The sequence below is a fragment of the Drosophila yakuba genome, chromosome 2R (assembly GCF_016746365.2).
Source record: "Drosophila yakuba strain Tai18E2 chromosome 2R, Prin_Dyak_Tai18E2_2.1, whole genome shotgun sequence".
NCBI lineage: Eukaryota > Metazoa > Arthropoda > Insecta > Diptera > Drosophilidae > Drosophila > Drosophila yakuba.
Genome location: NC_052528.2, coordinates 11,509,113 through 11,528,008, shown reverse-complemented (window position 1 = coordinate 11,528,008; position 18,896 = coordinate 11,509,113). Strand labels below are relative to the sequence as shown.

At 45.3% G+C, this 18,896-nt stretch overlaps 4 protein-coding genes across 5 annotated transcripts; 2 read left to right on the top strand and 2 right to left on the bottom strand.

Moving 5' to 3' along the window:
- Positions 1-11,891: 11,891 nt before the first annotated feature.
- On the top strand, positions 11,892-12,443 carry LOC6530192. Its single transcript, XM_002091094.3, has one exon. The coding sequence runs from the start codon at positions 11,996-11,998 to the stop codon at positions 12,287-12,289; it is 294 nt and encodes a 97-aa protein (XP_002091130.2). The 5' UTR covers positions 11,892-11,995; the 3' UTR covers positions 12,290-12,443.
- Positions 12,444-12,509: 66 nt separating this feature from the next.
- On the bottom strand, positions 12,510-13,415 carry LOC6530191 (S-phase kinase-associated protein 1). The gene is made up of 2 exons (XM_002091093.4): positions 13,137-13,415; positions 12,510-13,064 (listed from the first exon to the last, which is right to left on the bottom strand). Exon 2 carries the CDS (start codon positions 13,060-13,062, stop codon positions 12,574-12,576), a length of 489 nt encoding a protein of 162 aa, XP_002091129.1. The 5' UTR covers positions 13,063-13,064; positions 13,137-13,415; the 3' UTR covers positions 12,510-12,573.
- A 461-nt stretch (positions 13,416-13,876) lies between these two features.
- Positions 13,877-16,329, top strand: LOC6530190 (SET and MYND domain-containing protein 4). Its single transcript, XM_002091092.3, has 3 exons — positions 13,877-14,448; positions 14,523-15,646; positions 15,754-16,329. Exons 1-3 carry the CDS (start codon positions 14,185-14,187, stop codon positions 16,085-16,087), a joined length of 1,722 nt encoding a protein of 573 aa, XP_002091128.1. The 5' UTR covers positions 13,877-14,184; the 3' UTR covers positions 16,088-16,329.
- A 51-nt stretch (positions 16,330-16,380) lies between these two features.
- On the bottom strand, positions 16,381-18,716 carry LOC6530189 (protein OSCP1). 2 transcript variants are annotated; one of them, XM_015197124.3, is made up of 2 exons: positions 18,418-18,716; positions 16,381-17,402 (listed from the first exon to the last, which is right to left on the bottom strand). In XM_015197124.3, exons 1-2 carry the CDS (start codon positions 18,452-18,454, stop codon positions 16,564-16,566), a joined length of 876 nt encoding a protein of 291 aa, XP_015052610.1. In that variant the 5' UTR covers positions 18,455-18,716; the 3' UTR covers positions 16,381-16,563. The 2 variants fall into 2 exon arrangements, with proteins under 2 accessions (XP_015052610.1, XP_002091127.1); XM_002091091.3 differs by lacking the exon at positions 18,418-18,716 and adding an exon at positions 17,591-18,393.
- Between the last annotated feature and the right edge of the window lie 180 nt (positions 18,717-18,896).

Sequence of the window (18,896 nt, the reverse complement as noted above, 5' to 3'; positions counted from 1 at the left end):
AGACATATCTGCGTTGAGCGTTGATTCTAATGAGCGGCAACAAGGCCAACCAAACTTATTGAATATATAAAATAGTCTTTTCCTTAGAATACAGATAGCTTAAAATAGTTTTAAAGTAGGTAGATAGTCAATAATTAATTATACCAAAGAGTTTCTGGTTAAAAGTACAACTTTGATTTATTTAATTGGTAGAAAGGCGCTGTGCAAACAAGCAAATAAAATACACAGGTGTAATCAATGATATCCATTTATTTACACCTTAAATGAAGGCAAATATCACATTTATTCGTTTCAATGCCATGGCAAATAAAGTAGGTAGGTACAGCTTCCTTTAAACAAAAATTTTCCCCCATCTTCTTTGCCAAATTATGTCCTCCAACCACAATTCTTGTTGACTTTCGTAAACCAGATATTTATAAATGTAAAAAGCTTCTTAACGCCTGTCGCTTATCGGATTGCCTATGTGCGTGTGTTCGATTATTTTTAGACCCTTATTTGCTAGCCACTTGAGCTGGGGATCCAAAATCCGCCCACCGAATCTATCATTCATATGAGAGGTCCCAATCCGTTGATCGATTTCATGGGCAAACACTTGCTTATTTGCATTGCAGGACCGCCCACAAATGCGCAACTAACGCGTATTTTTAGACAGCATTCGAAAATAGGCAAAAGATTATGTATCCAAACTCGTGTGTTCTACCGCTTCTGCCCAATGCCGGCTAATTGACAAGTTGAGAACGAACAGACAGGGGATTTAATTAAGCCCAAAACTGTGCTCGAGTGCGTCTTGGGCCGGCCAAATCTCGTTAGCTTTAATTAGACTTGTTTATCACACAAGCACATACACATATGCTCATCCGCTCATACGCTCTGATTGCAGGCGACACGGTTTTGGCATCCTTTGTCTGCCCGTGTCCCGTGTCCCATGTCCTGTGTCCAATGTCCTGTGTCCTTTGCCCAGCAGGACGCACCGCCAAAGCAGCTACAAGCGGTCCGCATGATGACAACTAATTGGGAATGGGCCTGCAATTGTGTGTGCCTGCCTCTGCGCCACATGCTTAACACTCGAATTATCTCAAAATTAACTAATCCCAGCCCCAAAGCCGGAAAGCAAGTGGTCTAGCTGGGCAGCTCGGGTTTATGCACTTGCAAAAATAATTGTGAATAGTTTGTAGACATAAGCAGTAGGAACTTGATTTAGGCAGTTACCATTAAGCTCCATCTCTCCTATAATATAGAATATATTTCATGTACTTTGTTACGTTCTCTTAAAAATACATTTTTCTCGACTTTTTGGGACCTCGAGTGTATTTACATTTCTATCCCCGATTATTTGCAGTGCCGAGATAATGCATCAGTTGGCATTCACACAAGCGAGCAGAGAATAAAGATTGAGCCGGCGAAATGAAGAGTGCTTCTGAAGTCAGAAGTCCAGTCGGCATAAACATAAGTTATGGACTTCAGTTAGGGCCAAAAGGCAGATAGCAAAATTCCGGAGAAGCCTGAAAAATTTCCATACATTTCGGTGAATTTCCGCACCGTGCTCGCACTTTAATCAACCCGAAGTTTTGCAGGAGGCGTGGTCAGTCACTTTTGAGTGCACTAAGCTGGCACGTACTTCTAGCAGGTTTTTTCCACATTTTTTCACATTTTGGTCATTTTGGCTCCTCCTCCTCTATGCGAACCGCAAAGTGGGCGGAATGGGGCGTGAAGGTGAGCGCTAAGTGTGTGCTGAAAACGCTTTTGAAACTTTTCCAGCGGTTTGTCATAATTTGGCCGCCACGTTCCCAGCGTAAATTCGCAAATGAGTGGGCCAGTAAATAGATGCACAGTGGAGCGCACACTAGAGCATTAATACACACTTTGAAACTCATTAAAAGCGTTTGTCATCCCACAGGTGTTGCGATGCCTTTTTGAAGCTGCCCTGCTTTAATATCCTTCAGACAGCAGCTTCATTATGCACTCTTATCCGCACATTTACGAACAATTTCGTTAACTGAAACTGATGGGCCTTCAAACACATTCTGGTTTTGAGTTACCACACCTTTGACATATCTCAACTTCGGGATCGACCCACTTTTGCCATTCCCAGTGGCCATTTCAGCTGCTACCCATCACCGCCAGTCATTCCCAGCCACCGAAACGTTTTCCGACTGAGTGCCTCAGTTTATCAACATGGATGAGGCGGCGGAGTACGTGTCCAGGTGAAGGAGAAGGGAGTAGCTGGCATTTTGTAGCCGCATCAGGCACTTAACCAGCTTCTGCGGCCAGGTGGCTGCTGATGCAATTTCTCTGACATAAGGATTAGCAAATGGAACACCTAACGCCCTGGCATCTGCAATACGAGTGTATAACCACATCAGGAAGTTCCGCAATCAGCCAGCCGATTGCATCGACGGCCTGTCTACTGCATAATATTAGAAGGCACACATCGCTTTTGGCTTTGGGGGCGGATACTGTTTAGGCAAATATTATTTACGAGCCAAATTATGGACTCAAGTAGTCGGCTAGCGGCTGGAATGGACTTTAAATGAAATTTATTTCATTTATCAGCTGAATCATAAATATGCCAGCGACACACACTCGCACACACACTCACACACCCGCGCCAACTCAAATACTCAGATACTTACAAAGAGTCCTTTCTCAAGTTTTTTTCCCCTTTTGGCAAAAGTCAGGAAATTTCCATTTGTAATGGAAGACTTCTCGACGGCGTTTTGCCAGTCAATGGCGCACAAGTCGCAGAGAGCGGCACATGAATGAGCCTCTATCACCCCCGCTGGCTTTTTCTTCCTCGGGCGAACGGGTCGTATGAGCAATATACACATATATGTACATCGCAACCTTTGGGCGAGTGCAATAACTGCATGCTCAATTGATTGAAAAGCAATTTGTTCCGCCCACACACTCGCATTGACATAATATAGTAATGTGTGTGGGCCACGCAGAAAATAGGATGCCAGTAAATATTCATAACTGCGAGCGATTGTGCAATATTGCAATAGCGACTCACAGTCGCATTGGGTACCACGTTCGGGTATCCCAACCGATATCCAGCTGGCTTTTCGATGCGCCCTCGTGCCTACTGGTTCACTGCCTCCGCTGACGGCTAATGGACATGTAAGACATGTAAGAGTTACCGCAGGACAAACAGCTTAATGCCAATCTGAAGTGTGGCGATCAGTGTGTGTTGGCCAACTCCGCACGCGCTGCAGTTAATCTCAGTGGGTGGTGGGTGGTGGGCTGTTGGCGGTGTGTGTAGTTCTGTTTAGGGGTATGCAGTGTCCTTGCGCAGATAAGTAGGCAACGCGCGTGTTTTTCCACCCGCCATGGCGCGCCAGAGCGAAAACTAAGAATAGTTCTGCGTTCTCTATCTGTGCACAAACATAAATTTCACACTCGCATAAATTCCATTAAGAAAAATCAGCAAAGCGCGACAGGCATACACAATAAGGGAAAACCACAGTGGTGGGAGGGTGGTGGAAAACTAGAAGCATTTGACGCCCACGCTGACTTGGAATTTTCAGCTTTTCGTTTTCCTCATTTTTTCATTTTTTTGTCTACTTTTTCGAAAGCGGAGCTGCTGCGTCAACTGTTTCTGGCCAAAGACAGCGACACTGTCATAAAACGAAACTTAATGGCGAGCAAGCGAGACGGTTGGCGGGATAGAAAGAGATGGAGGGAGAGTGAGAAAGCTCAATAGACTCGTTCGTTGGTAGTAGTTTTTCAAGAATTTTCCCACTACAAATATTTGCAGTATGAAAACAACGGCCAGTAACAACAACAGAGCATACGCCCACGCGAAAAATCTCTACGACTCTCTGACTGCCAACTAGCCACTCTCACACACACGCACACACACCCCTTCATAGTGTGTGTGTCTCAATGAATGATTTTTCAAGCCCCAATCGGCCAAAAGCAACACTAACGCCAAGGAGCCAAGGACAAATCGAGTTTATTGTGGGTTAGTGGCTGGGGGTTGTGGGTCTTGGGTTGGGGGTTGTGGGTTTGGGGCAACGACAACGGCGCGTAGGCGTTTGCCGCCAAAAATGCTGCCGGCAAATATGCAACCCCAGCCACAAAAGTCTCACCCCATTCGGTTGTTCCATTGTTCCATTCAGAGGAGATTGCAAGCCAGTTTTATGGCGTATATACGAGTATAGCGTATATGTGTATATCTGACCGAATGCACGGTGGTGCCGTGAGGTTCCATGATGTCAACTGCTCAGTTAGTGGGAATTTTAGCGGCCAGCAGGGCGCGTAAACTGTTTTAATAACCCACTTTGCATGGATTTCCCGGAAACCGAGGACACCTTCATTCATTAGGCATTTATACGATTTCGGTGCGACACACGCTCTTCCTAAGGGTATGACAGCTAACTGATTGTTGCGAACTTTTGAAATACAGGTATTCACTTATCTAGGGTAATTAAAAGGATTTTATGGAAAACTAAAACCAACTGGTTTATATGTTTTACTATATTCTTAACTTTTAGGTAGTTAAGGTTAATCCCCAGACATTTTAGTACAGCATAGGCATAATTGTCGGTGTCAGCGATGTCATTCTGGAAGTGCCTTGTATAATCATAGTTCGGGGAAAGTTGTTGTCTCTGGAAACATCGTTAATTGAAGGAATTACCTCCGCACTGTGCAGGTATGACAATTCCGGTTGATTGCTTGTGAGTTTTAGTGTTACGCAAATATTTATAATTACAGCTGACCGCCGCAGGTTTCATTTGGGCATTTGCATGTTTAAGCTGAAGCAGCATTAACTTCCATTGAAATCTACCCCTGTAATTCAAGCAGCAATGGCTAATTGCAATATCGTTTTCATACGTATGTCATTTCAACTTGATTAGCCTGCAAATCAATCGTTACTTTTATTAGTAAAGTCATTAATATGATAAGTATTTGTGGGGATAAACCAATAATACCCTAGTACTTTTAGGATATACCCTGCCATGGCTCATACTAATTATTCTACATCCATTTGAACACATAAAGTATTTAAGACTTTAGAAAAATATTTATTAAATTTAATTATGCAGCAACAGTATTTTCCGTGCAATCTACCCTATGCACATCTGCATATTCCTATATCCACTGAAATATACGTGCACCTGTTCAGTTCAGTGCGCTAATTGCTGAACTTCCACAAAGGTGTCCTGCCGCTGAATGTGTGGGTTTGATTTTTGAGTTCGCCATGTTGCCATGCCAAAATGCGCTTTTTGCTGACTGTACTCGAAAAATTTGTGCTCAGCTCTTGGATGTTGGCCAAAAGTGTAGATGCATCATAGTATCTGTATCTGCATCTGTATCTGTATCTGTATCTATGTGTGTGTCTGCATCGGTTGCTATGTGCGTGTGGGCCAAGAACACAACGTTGACAATGGCAAGTAGGAAGCAAAAGAGCGGAATGTGGCTTCCGTTTGTGCGGAAGTCGTCGCCATCTTCTTGCGCTCGGTCATCCTGCGCCCACTCGTTGGAAGCCTCCTGCTCCTCGCAGATGTCCTCCTCCCCGGGGCACAGATCCCAAAAATCACGGAAGCGGGCGGAGGGCAGAAATTATGGCGGCATTTGCCACAAATCGTGCGTGTAAAGTGATGTCATGGCCCGGAGTCGAAAGTCCAAGTGCATGCGTCAGCATTTGCGTATGATGCAATAGTTGTTGGCCCAAATGCACAAATGGCCAAATGGATGCACAGCCACCTGCTCAGGCAGCCAACTACTGATGATGCCGATGCCTGGACATTTCTGATGTCTGACAGTCCTGTAAACAATTTGTCATATTTTCGCATAAAGCATCAAGAGATTGGCTGAAAACGTAAGGGAAAGGCGGCAGATGCAGACAGACGGAGGAGGAGGAGGAGAAAGTGGTGAGTGGAAATTGGAAAGTAAGGGAAAGCAACAGTCGCCGCCTTCGTTTACTGTTCTCATTGCAATAAACTTGAGCACTTTGTGCCGTCTTGTCATGAATATTTGAACAACGCAAAACGGTGGGGCGGCTTTACACCACCCACCGCCACCCACTGACACCCATCTCCTGGCCACATTTTTGTTTTTTGTCAACAACCTTAGTTGGTCCTGTTTTTGTTTTTGTTTTTGCTCTTGTTTTTGTTTTTGCTGCTGGTTGTTTATGCGACTCCCTTGGCTATTTATAATTTAGCAGAGAAGAGCATTTCGGTAATTAATTTTGTCAAGTAAATACTTCCAAGCGCCGCATTTAAATGTCTCGCTTTCAAGGCCTTTGCAGCTCAGGGTTCATAGAAATATCGGATTCATTTTGTTTTTGGCAATATGGACAGGTTTCAAACAAAAAATGGCCACATGTGGTGCCCGTAAAATAGGATAAATACTTAGTACATTACCGATGCACTTCTTCCCAGAGGCAGAGGGCGAATCTGGCACATCCACCCGCGCAGTATTTTATATAAGTACATATTAGACATATTGAGTTTTCTATTAGCATGAAAAGCTTTCTGAAAAACAAGGAAAACACGTGGGTACCTCCGCTTCTCAATTCTTTCCTTTCACTTTCGCATACCCTACGCTCGTATGAATATCCCCTGTTTCTGCGTATACGCAATGTTATGTTAGGCAAATAAAGCAGGCGACCTACGTTCTGTAGGCACCGTCTCCGTAAGGGGCACACAAATATTTATATGTGTTTATACAAATAAATATTCGCATTCGCAGAGGCATTCTGTTTATTGAACCAAATAAAAAGGTTACCAAGTTGGGCGGCGAATGGTCCCACATGGCGTATGAAATGCTTGGGCAAACTTAATTAGCAAGTGCCAAAGAGGAGCGCCAAACTTTTTCGCCTTGATCCCGAATAAATGCAAGTTGTCAAAGTTATTCGTTATTCCATCGCCGGCCCTCACATTAATTTGATATAAGCAAGCAAAGTTTTTGACCGGCAAGATGTGTGAATAACCTGGATACTATCAACCTGCCAGAATCTTTCGCCCCGAATAGATTTTTAAAGCTTCACATGCCCATTTCTTTGGCAATTTAATGGAGGCATCATCGTTACCATTTTGAGCGTCATCGCCATATATAGCCCAACCCAATCCAATCCAATCCAATCCAACGCAACCCATCTTATCTCATCCCATTTAATTTAATCTCGTCTTGTCAGCGAAGCGTACAGCATGCAGCCCACTTTTCGTCTGCTTTCCACTAATTAAATCCGCTTTCACTGTGGCCATGGGTTACACGCGAATGTGGATTTTTACGCTCACTTTTATGCGCCCGCATGGCATAGCAAAGTATAGCATACTTCTCAGCGCGGGCGCCATAAATCAACGCTGGTAAATCAAAGCGCAAAACCAAACTGACATGCATTACGTATTTATATCTGGGCGAGCGAGGGCTAAAAGGCGGCGGCGTGTCAAGGGCCATGCAGTATGCAAAACATTTAGATATTTATATGAGCATATATGAGCAAACATACCGAGTATATGCATGCATATACGAGTATGTATATGGGAGCCAGTAAGTGTATGCTGGATGTCCTTTGGGTGCTCTTGGGCCTGGCTTCGGTGGGCCCGGTTTTTTATGGCTTTTGAGATGCGAGATGCGAATTGAGGTTCAGTCAAGGCGACGGCTTTAAAATGCAATAAATGCTGAAAACGCCGCACGATATACATTTTCCGATAAATGCTCGACGCAGAAGTGGTCCCGCGGTCGTCAATGGGTTAAGTGCTCCAGACACGTGGTTAACCACACCAACCAGATATGTGCTAAGCCCGACCGAACTGAATTGAGTGAACTTTGGAACATCATCACCTGGCCTAAGCTATTCCGCATCGCCACCCGCTGATGCACCTCGTCAATTTTTAACGAGCGTGTTGTACGTGACCTCCGCGGCTCACTCCTTGTTCCCAACCTATTTGCTCCCGGGTGACGTCATTGGGGACTCGAAGTCCCCGACCGGCAAATGTCATATCGATAGATGTGGTCTGTGCTTTTATGTCACCTGCCCCCAACCCTTGAAGCACGTGAAAGCCCTTTCCATTTCCATTCCCAACGACATGGTTTATTTCGATCGGGTCGTGACCCCTTAAGACATCTGCCATAACTCGGTGGCTGCCTGGTATAAAACCTTAAAGCGATTATAAGACAAACACACATATTCTTTGTATTAAATATGTTGTGTCTTAAAAGCTATATGCTATAATACGGGTACTAGGAAAGGCTTCTTCTGAGAAATCCAATCCCAGCCAGAACACGAACGTACTTAGGAGGGTACAGTATTTTTACAGGAGTTTAACTTCATTTCACTTCATTTATTTTTATTGCAAATACTTTTTATACTTAGACAGTCGATTGAGATCTAATCCTTGACTTCCTAATGCAGCAATGAGCAAACCGAATAAAACTCCATATAAGTTATATGATATTCATAGCTGCACTTTCAATCGAATCTTTCCTAAAAAACTACTTTTCTTCTTTTAAATGCCTCTGTTTGGCTTCTCTAGATAAGCAACTGTTTGCCGAATTTCCAGCAAACGCGTTTCAAACTAAAAAGTTAAGCGGTTGGCCAAGGGTTCTGCAACTTTCACATCGCAATAAGCGTGAATATTTGCTCGAACATAAACGATATTTGCGTACACTTTTGCTGGGGGGAACTGCGATTGCTTTGTGCGTCTTCTTTGGCTTTTTGCGGGAAAACGAGTGTCGACGACATCGTTTGTCGGGCAAATTGAAATTTTATTATAGTCAGCTTATGTGTGCCGTACAATAAATTCTCATTTTGTATAACCAAACAACAACGGGCCCAACAACATCGATATTAAGTCGGAGAAAGCCAGGTGGGGTAAAGTCAGGTGCGTCAGGTGAGCTGGTGAGCTGGTGAACTGGTGGCTTGATTGAATTGACACGACGAAGCGGAGCGGAGGCCACCTGACATCCCTCACCTGGAAAACTACTCCTCCGCCGACTCACCTTTGATATTTCAGGCGGGGGTGAAGAGTGGCAGCTTAAAATTGAATGAAAATACTGAAAATATTAAAAAAGTGAAATAAGGAAAAAAAGAGAGTGTAAAAATAATATACATAAATGATTCCCGTTGACTGCGCAATTTCATTTATTTGTGAATAATTTCATTCAGCCCATAATTTCATAACGCGCTGACATTTAAGCGCGGATAAAGGCCTTTTGGATGGATCTCTGGTCAAATGATTCGGGTAGATCCATTAAGCATACACAAAGGCGCGTCGGAGCCCAAAAAGGATACTCGTATCCTTTGGGCCCGTGGCCTTTTTGTTTGTTCTCAGGCTTCTTGTTATTTTGTTATTTTCCTATGCCCGCCAGCCATCCTTTACTTCATGGGCCAAACTTTCCTTTGCTCCTCGAATACTTTCGAGTGGCTCCTTACGGCCACTTCCTGGGGGAGCACCCGTTCCACCTGTTGCTTGCCGCCACCTGCACCTACACCTCCAAGTTGAAGCTCTTCGCCCGGGACGCAAAGCAATTTTATGCGCGTTTTTTCGGCGTGCTCATTAATTAAAGACAAGTTGACTATGTCAAATGACTTTGCCCCCGGCAAGCAACAGACTCGGATACTTGGATACTTGGATACTCGGCACTCAAGAGTCTTCCGTCGCGAAAAGGTCAGCTCTTAGTTGCTAAAGATGTGGCTGCCGGATCCGATGCACTTTACAGGTGACACGTGTCGCTCGCCCGGGTGAAGTGGGCCAAATGGGTGGCAAAGTGCAGGAGCACTGCAAGAAATTGTTACAACACTTCAACACTTTGTAACATACTCTTGGCTCTACTATTTTTAGAAAATACTATATTTTTTACAGACGATCATGTCCAACTGACAACCTTAGGCAAACTTTCAAGTGCATATCCTAAATATTAAATATCCTATGAAACTTAACCGACATTTTCTGTCAGTGTACCAATCTAATGGAAAAACAACGAAAGCTGTCAACGCGACACAGTGTTCCCGATGAAAATGGCAGGTGAAGCTGGCATATGCCCACCCACTTTTGTAGGTCGACTCTCTGCGAGACCACAGAGAAAATCTGCTCGGGAACTCTTGTGCTTTAAATACTTTTGGCTCTGACGGTGCGAATTTGTTAAATATTTGGGGATTTCTAGGAATTTGTCAAGCAAATAGCTGCCAAGCGAGGCAAATCCAGAGCGGGCCAAAAATGAAGTGGAAGCGCAAGCGGGCGTTCGTTCACGGGTGGAATAGCAAATGAAAGGAACCGGAAACGCTCAGCCAGAAGTCGAACGAGCAACAGGAAGTGCCGAGAAAACAAACAAACAAACATACAGACAGACAGACAAAGAGGCAAACACACGTGGACAGCAGAAGACAACACTTTTATGAGGCCAGCAACAAAAGGCAGAAATAATAACAAGCTGGCTCTAGCAGATTGTGGCCATTCTTCACTCTCCCCCTCCCCGTTGCACTCGGAATGAAATATTCTGTATTTTGTGCACTATTCTACGCTTTGTCGTCCACAGAAACAAGGCGTGACACAGTTGTTGCACTTACAACACCCTCAAACACACAGAATCAGACCAACTCGCATTGGGTCAGCAAACAGAGATGCCCACTTAGATCCTTGCTCAAAACGAAAAGGCTGTAATAAATCCAAAGAAATCCATTATCCAAAGGCCACATGAATGAATCTCTACTGATGTACAGAAACTTTCGATAGTTTTAACGAAGTTCTTTCTAGGACGCAGGATTTAAAGCCTACTATTCGACACAATTTGAAAAGATATTAAACATGTACAAGCATGTTGTGCGGTGTAAACTTCTTGATCTTTGTTACATGCTAGATCACAACAAACGATGAACTTTGTATACTGGAAACCAGTGTGACCCCTACTATTAGCTGACTATTCAACATGCAACTGTGCAACCCAATGAATTATATAGTGCGTTGGCATCACTGTCAACACACGGTCACATGGACGTGGGTTGTGGGGTCGTGCCTTATTTATAGAGCCAGAGCCCGTCCTCCTGGGCTTTGTGTCAAAGTCAGCCTGTCAGTTGCATAAAGTCGAGTTCAGTTCCCTGATGTTTCGTTTCTAGTGCAGAGTGCAGCTGCCGCCCAGTTGGACATCTGTTTGCATTGGTCCAGTGCCCAGTGTCCACTCTTTCATGTCATGCCGGTTTGCGGCGGACAAGGAGCATGGCTAATAGCAGGTTGACAGAAAGAACAATGAAACTGAATTTTTGGTGAAATCGCCATGAGCTCATGCATATTAAGTTGAGCTCTCATGCTTTTCACACCCACTGTCTGTGGGAAGTACATGAAGTATATATGAAAAGACCCTGCTTGGCGCCATTTATTTCAATTTATTTAAATTTCTCCGCAAATAATAGTAGGTGCAGTACGTTGAACCGAATGAGCCCTAAGAACAAGAAAATTGCTTATTGTTCGCCTGTCGTACTTTTATTTTGTTTTTTTTTTTTGTTTGAAGCGTCAGTTTCAGGTATCGTTTTGCGAGGCAGCAATTCCCTGGGGAATCGCAGGGATTTTACAAATTTTCTGCCGGTTCAATGCACAGCGCCGAAGTGGAAAGGTCGCCGTTTAGATTTTTAGGCTAGCTTTAAAACACTGTAGTTTGAAAACAAACGATGATTTTGGTTGTTAAATTGCAGGTATTTAAATATTGAAACGTAATAAAAAGGATTACATGTTCAGTAGAACAAAGTATGTATAATTGCAAAAATGATTGATGACCCCATTTTCGTCCCTTTGCTCTAGGGTACGATTAATTGCAGCTGTGGCAGATTATTTTCTTTATATATCCGCTATCAACTTTTATATGTTTCAAAATCATTAAGCAAAAACGTTGATCCACTTCCCATCCCTCGACTTTTCACACCTTGCAGTGCTGCCACTACGATCGCAATGCGGTCACACTAGACAGCTGATTTTCGCAATTGGAAGATTTGTTTTGTTCAGACTGAACTTCAGAGGTCCACGCCAGCTTGTCCACTACATTCGCCAATCTAGCCATGGAGCAAAACTGCAGAAGTGTCGGCATCCTGGAACAGTACGGGAGAATGCACTGGAAGAGTGACGAACAATGCGGCATGCTGTTCCTTGACTGTGTCTACAGGAACGCGTCCATGCCCTCTGCCATGGGCGATCTGATCCTATACGTGGTGTTCCTGGTGGCGACGAGCTACGCAATCGTCTCTCTCTTCCGGATGGTGCTGTGCTTGGTGAAACCAGTCCTGAAGGTGGTTATCGCCCTACTTGTCATCAGATTCCTGATAAGCTTAATAGAGACTTTCAATAGACAATAATACGGTTTGCCATTCCGCGTGTAGTGGCCAATCTGGCGGGTTCCATCGTGACCAAGGTTGTGGAGGTGCCCACACTGCATTTAAGCTACATTAAGTAAATCAAATGTTGATACCTCCAAATTTATGTAAATAACATTTGACGTTTGGTACCCAATTGATTTGTCTAATTTATTCACATCACGCTTCATTTAAATGTTTTTCAATAAGAAAAATTGCCATGGTAAGTTAACATTATAGTATTTATTTGATTTGATTCGCCTAGCCGCTGCATTAGCCAATCTTCTTCAATTTTTCTCCTCACACCACTCGTTCTCCTTGCGCACCTGCTCCTCCTCCTGTGGCAAGAAGTCATTCTGGATGGCGAAGGTGTCGCGAATGTCTTGCGGTGTTTTGCCCTTGATCATATTGGCCACCGTCTTGCAGGTGACGTCGAGCAGACCCTGGATGTTCAGGTAGTTAGCCGCGAGGATCAGTTCGAACAGAGTGCCCTGGTCGACTTTAAGGAAGTCGGCGTCCCAGGATGAGATGTCATCCGTGCGCTTCTCCTTGTTCTCATCCTCCTCGGTAACCATGGGATCGTCCTTGTGGTAGGTGGCCCAGTGGAGCACTTTCTTCAGGATCAGCGAGTTGACATTCGGCAAGGGCAGCACACTGTTGTCGCTCTCATCGCCCATATCCTCCAGTGCAATGCGAATCGTTTCCGAGCACTTGGCGATCTCCTGATCCGTGTCGAAGATCTCCTTGTCCGCAGACTCCAGCCGAATGATGGGCATCTCTATAATAAATTCATATTGCGGCCCACGCCCTTTTTAAGTTATATTTATATTTTATTTCCATTCATACACACCTCTCGCTGATTTGGTTCCCAAGATTTGATACGAAAACGGTTTGATTTATTTGCAGACGCAGCCAAACAAAATTTTTAGACACAACACGGTGCCACTTAGCTGTGGCCTACTAGCTAAAAATAATATTCCCTTGCCTTCAACTTGAACCGGACTGGTGCGGCGGACGTCTGTGAGCAGGGCGTTTGTTAAACAAACAACTTGGCTGCCAATAATTCCCCGGATTCTAAGAAAACTAGAACTTCGTACGGATCGAAGAGGAAATTGGAAGCGAAACTTTTGCCAGTGTGCCCACCTCTGCAGCGGTATTCAAAGATGGCGCCCTTTTCGGTTAACGGTGTGGAGACACTGTGCCAACTAGCGGTATATAAAAGCTCAGTTATATTTCCTTTAAATATGCAAACTTATAATTTATGTTCTTTTATTTAATCAATGCATAATAACGTATAACCTTTTAAATTTAATTTTAATTAATGTTGCAAGTATAAGTATTCTCAATCGAATGTATAGAAAACTATCCCATGGAACACTTTAGTATTTACGTGCGAGACGTTGTGTCCTTTGAACAGAAAACTACAAGACACTGAGATTATTGTTAGTTATTATCCTTCTAACTCTTATTTAATTTCGAGTTAAAAAATAGTTATGTAAAAAATTAATAGCAAGCCCTAAGGTTTGTGTCCCGGCTAGTGCAAGCAGTTTACTTGCGGCATTTTTTAGGGCATTTCACACGATGCAGCGTTAATTATTCGCAGGCTATACTCCACACTGCTTTCAGCGGATTGGCAAAAAATAACATTAAAATCGCCGTGTGAATAATTGCAATATTGCCGAATTGAAATCGACCGTGAAATCGCTAATTAGCGGTCAGCACTTGCGCCAGCTAAAGAATTCGCGGCACCGTCAGTGGGCCAAACGAACCGTTTTTCCGGCTGAAAAAAACAGGCGGCGGCGTCGACACGCGGACCGAACCAAAGGATCCGAAGCTATCCGATCCGATCCGTAGAAATTTCCAGGACACTGACGACTTTCGACCGTCCCGCACAAGAGATGGACGTGTACGACGTGAGCGACGATCTGGTGATGAAGCTGAAGGACTGGAAGCTGATCGGCATCATCTCCGGCAAGTTCAACGAGCTGAAGGAGAACCATCGCAAGGTTGACTTCGTGATGCGCGCTCTTATTGACTTCAAGTACATTGAGAAGATATTCCTGAATGTTACGCTCCGGGAGGACAAGTGCAACAAGCGGAGCGTGGAGTTCCGGATGCTGGGCAACGAGCAATTCTCACTCAAGAACAGGAAATACTTTCAGGTAATCATCGTCCCCTCAATGGCTAAACGTCTCCCGGTCTCTAGTCCCTAGCTAATTCCTGCAACCCGTTTCAGGCTCTGGAGCTGTACAACAAAAGCATCTGCTATGCCGAACCGAACTCGGAGCACCTGTCCATAGGCTATGCTAACCGGTCGGCGGTTCTGTTCGAGTGGAAGCGCTACCGGCAATGCCTCGCCAATATCGAGCTGGCAAGGAAGGCCAACTATCCGGCGAGACTGAGCCACAAACTGGACAAGCGGGAAAGGGACTGCCAGCAACTGCTCGATCAGCAACCGCCGGATGTGGTGCCCTATGAGTTCAAGCTTAGTTTCAATCCGCACGCCCAGGTGCCCTTCATCGCCGACTGTTTGGAGTTGCGCGAATCCGCCGACGAGGGTCGCTTTGTGGTGACCAATCGGGATTTGGTCGTTGGGGATCTTGTGGCCGTGGAGCAGCCCTTCTGCTCCACACTGCTGCCGCCCATGCGATACATTCGGTGTGCCACCTGCAAGCGGGAGAACTACCTGACCCTCATACCCTGCGACAGCTGCTGCTCCGCGATGTTCTGCTCCGAGGAGTGCAAGCAGCAGGCCATGTCCACCTTTCACCGCTTCGAGTGCCCCATCATTGACTTTCTGCACCGCATGTTCAACAAGATCCACGGCATCGCCCTGCGCACCACGTTAACCGCCCTGGATCTCTATCCCAGCATCGAGGAGCTAATGGCCTTCTGTGAGCAGCAACAGAACCAGCACAAGTGCGCCTTTGACCTCGACTACAGCCAGCTGTCGCCGCAAGAGCACTACCGGGCCATCCATGGACTGGTGACCAACCAGCACCTGCGCTCCGTCTCCGATCTCTTCCAGCGCTCCGTGGTCTGTGCTGTACTCAAGCACTTCATAATCGAATACACACCGCTCAAGGACCATTTGGGCGGCGAAGAAGGCATGAACTTCTTCACGGACCTCCTGTTCCGACATCTGCAGACATCGCCCTCGAATATGCACGGCATCGACTTGGTCGAGCAGGTTAACGAGACCAAGGACGACCAAACGCACTCGTCCGGGGCGTACGCCTTCCTCTCGCTCATAAATCACTCGTGTGCGCCAAATACTGTAAGGATATACGAGGGCACCAAGGCGTACATGTTTGTCCTGCGGCCTATAAAGGCGGGAAATGTGCTCTACGACAACTACGGGTAAGTGGTAACCAAATTAAAAGGAGGACTATTTTGGGTATTCCGTTCACGTTAAATCACTCCAGCTCTCTCCAAATACTAGAACTAATAGACTACCAACTTTTCAGTGCTCACTTCGCCATCTGCAGCAAGCAGGAGCGGTTGAAAACGCTGTCCATGCAGTACCGCTTCGACTGCAAGTGCGAGGGCTGCGAGCTGGATTACCCCATGTTCGGACGGATCCCGCACAAGGCGACGGTGCCGTCGGTAACCGAGGACACGGAAATGTCTCTGGGCTCCTACAACTACGATTTCGCAGTGAGCAACTACCGAAAGTACTGCGACTTCCTTACGCAATACGGTGCCGCCTATCCGTGCGAGCAGATTAGCTCCGCGGAGGAGTGCCTAAAGATGGCTCTGCATATCATGGTGGACGCAGTGCCGCTCAAGGCGAAGATGTAATCGGATCCTGCCGCTGAAGAACCAACCCCACACCACCAACACGGACGAACTTTTCCTTTGCTTACTTTGACTGGAGACAGCGTATTACAAGCGAGACACACAAATCGAGGAGAGTAATTGAGTATACATGTTGTTGCCATAAGTCTGTAGCGCAGGCAGCAGCGCGATGAGGAGCACGCCCTTAACTTTTATATTTGTAATTGTACATTTCGACCTTTGATTATATTTTACCCTGCACCGCACACCACACACGCCCACCACACTATTCACACTTCACAGTTGTTCACAACAAGTCGCAAGCTCAAAATTCTAACGTTGATTTATTTTTTGATCACAACAATGTCTTCGATGAAAACAAAAGAAAAACAAACAAACAAACAAAAGAGAACTATGCAACCTACGGTGTTTTTATAATTATTTTACAAAAACCAACTGAACAAGAAATACAATATTTTCAAACCGAAGTGACTTTGGCTTCAAGGCATTTTGCTGTACAAGTCGAGCAGGTTCTGGTTCAGCAAGGATCCTCCCCGGGACACTGTCGGCGCCACCTTTTCCGAGGATGCCGTCGTGGGCTGCAACTGGACAAACTCGCAAGCAGAGGAGCTGCCTGCTGTGTCTGTGAAGAGCACATTGCCGAAGGCCTGCTCGAATTGCTGCTGGAACTGGCGGGCGTTGATGGGCTGCAGATCCTCGCTTTGTGGCGGATTTATGTTCAGCTGCGCTGCCAGTTGATCCATGCTGTTGGGCTCCCGTTGTTGGCGTTCCCGCTGCTCGGCACTCTTCGCATAGATATTATCCCCGGCCGACTCAACGTATTCCGCGTAGTAATCCTGATCCACGTCCCTGATGAAACTCCCGTCCATGGCCTGAAAACCCATGCGAATCAGGAGCGATATCTTTGTGTTGAAGCACTGCAGCCAGGCCCGATTCGTCTGGTAGATAGACAGCTGCGCATCCTCCCCGCTGGCATTCCAAAAGTCCAGCAGCGTGTTCTTCGTGAAGTCAATAAGCATGTGCCGCTTGGCATCCGGATACAACCTGTTGACCGCCTCCAAGTGCCGAAAGGTAATCTCGAGCAGGTGGTGTTGATGGCGGGATACGAACAGCTGCCACTTGTATACCATGGTCATCAGATTCCACAGCTTGGACATCGACTGCTCGTCGAGTCGCATCAAGGAGCAGGTGGCTATGTCGTTCAGCATAAACTTGCAGTGCTCGGCGGTCAAAAGCTGCGCACTATTGTGCTTCGATCCGTTCAGAAGCGAGTCTATAAACTTCGGTTCGAGCAGTACTGTAGTCACATCGTGGATAACTGAAGAAGAATATCTTCTATTATCTTCTAATAATAATAATTATAAGTTTAGCTGTTCATTTGAATTTAATCATAAAGTCATATAGAAGACGACAAGACTTAGAATTTAACCTTTTCAAAAGCTTGCAAGGACGACTAGCATCTCAAATGTGATATCTAAGTTCATATTTCTTGCCGGGATTTCTTACCCTGAACCGACTTGTCTTGAGCGATCTGCTGCGCTTTCAGCCGCTGATCGATCACGTAGAGCATCTCGCACCCAAGATTGACCAGGATGAAGACGTTGGCCCGGGGATTCGACAGCTGGTGCGGACTGAAGTTGGCCATCGTTTGACGGGCTACTTGATGGCACGGGTGGCGATGGCGAACTAAACTGGAAAACCGATGACTTCGTGGAGCACGCAAGGCTTGGCACCCAAAACCGTTATTGGATTTTCGGTTTCCGTGCGGACTACCGGCCCCCAGTTACACGGAAAATAACTACGAAATCGTTTCGTATAACATCTGTTATAAGTAGCTTAAGATCCTATCTGGATTGTTGGGCATATTCAGAATACATTCTGTTCTAAAATTGTCCAGCTATGTGATTGAGTGTATGTTTTGTTTTATAAGCTTCCTTTTTTAGGTTACCAATAAGAAAACCAATATACATATATGGGTTTAGTTGGTAGGCTAAACCATTGTGTTTAACTTGGTTCGTGTAATACATATAAGTAATACATATAAATAATATGCTACGACCACTACGACATATATCCACTTGGATTTCTTCCAGTGTCCTTTTGCATTTGATGGCTTTATGAGGGCCTCGGCAACGTCTTTCAGTGCAAACAATAACGAAAGTCAGTCCGTGGCGACAGGACAGGCCGTGTATAATTATGGCAACCATGGGGAAGGACGAACCTCCACCAGCGCCGGCCACTGAATTTATTGATTTGTAAATTTCCATTTCAAGCGCAGGGCAATTAGCCTGGAAATTATGGCAGCAGGTTGAAAAGTTAAAGCGTTTACTCACATTCGAAGTCGAAGCCACTGATTATATGTATGTGCATTTAGCACCAGGATGGAAAGCTCCCACGGCCAGTAGACCAGCAGACCTGTCTGCTAATTTGATGGTCGGGTGGAGTGGTTGGTGGCTGATGGCTGATGGGGTCTACCATCAAAATGGGAGGCGAGCACCTGCAGCGAAGGTCGTCCGGAAAGGATGCCGGAAATTGCGTGATTCCCCTGCCACAAAGCTACCCTGATTACCATAAAGTTCATAATCCTAGCATTTGGAAAAGAGCGCTTTTATAAATAGTATTCGTCAAGATATGTACATATGTATATGGCCTAAGCTCAGTTGTCGCATTTAATTTAGTAAAATATTAAAACAGAAACTATCGAAAAAATCGATCTGGATTCTAGGCGGTACAACCATTTCCAAATACCTTTGTTCAAGTCTTTATCATATAATAGTATATAGAAGAGCTTTATGGGATCATTACAAAGACG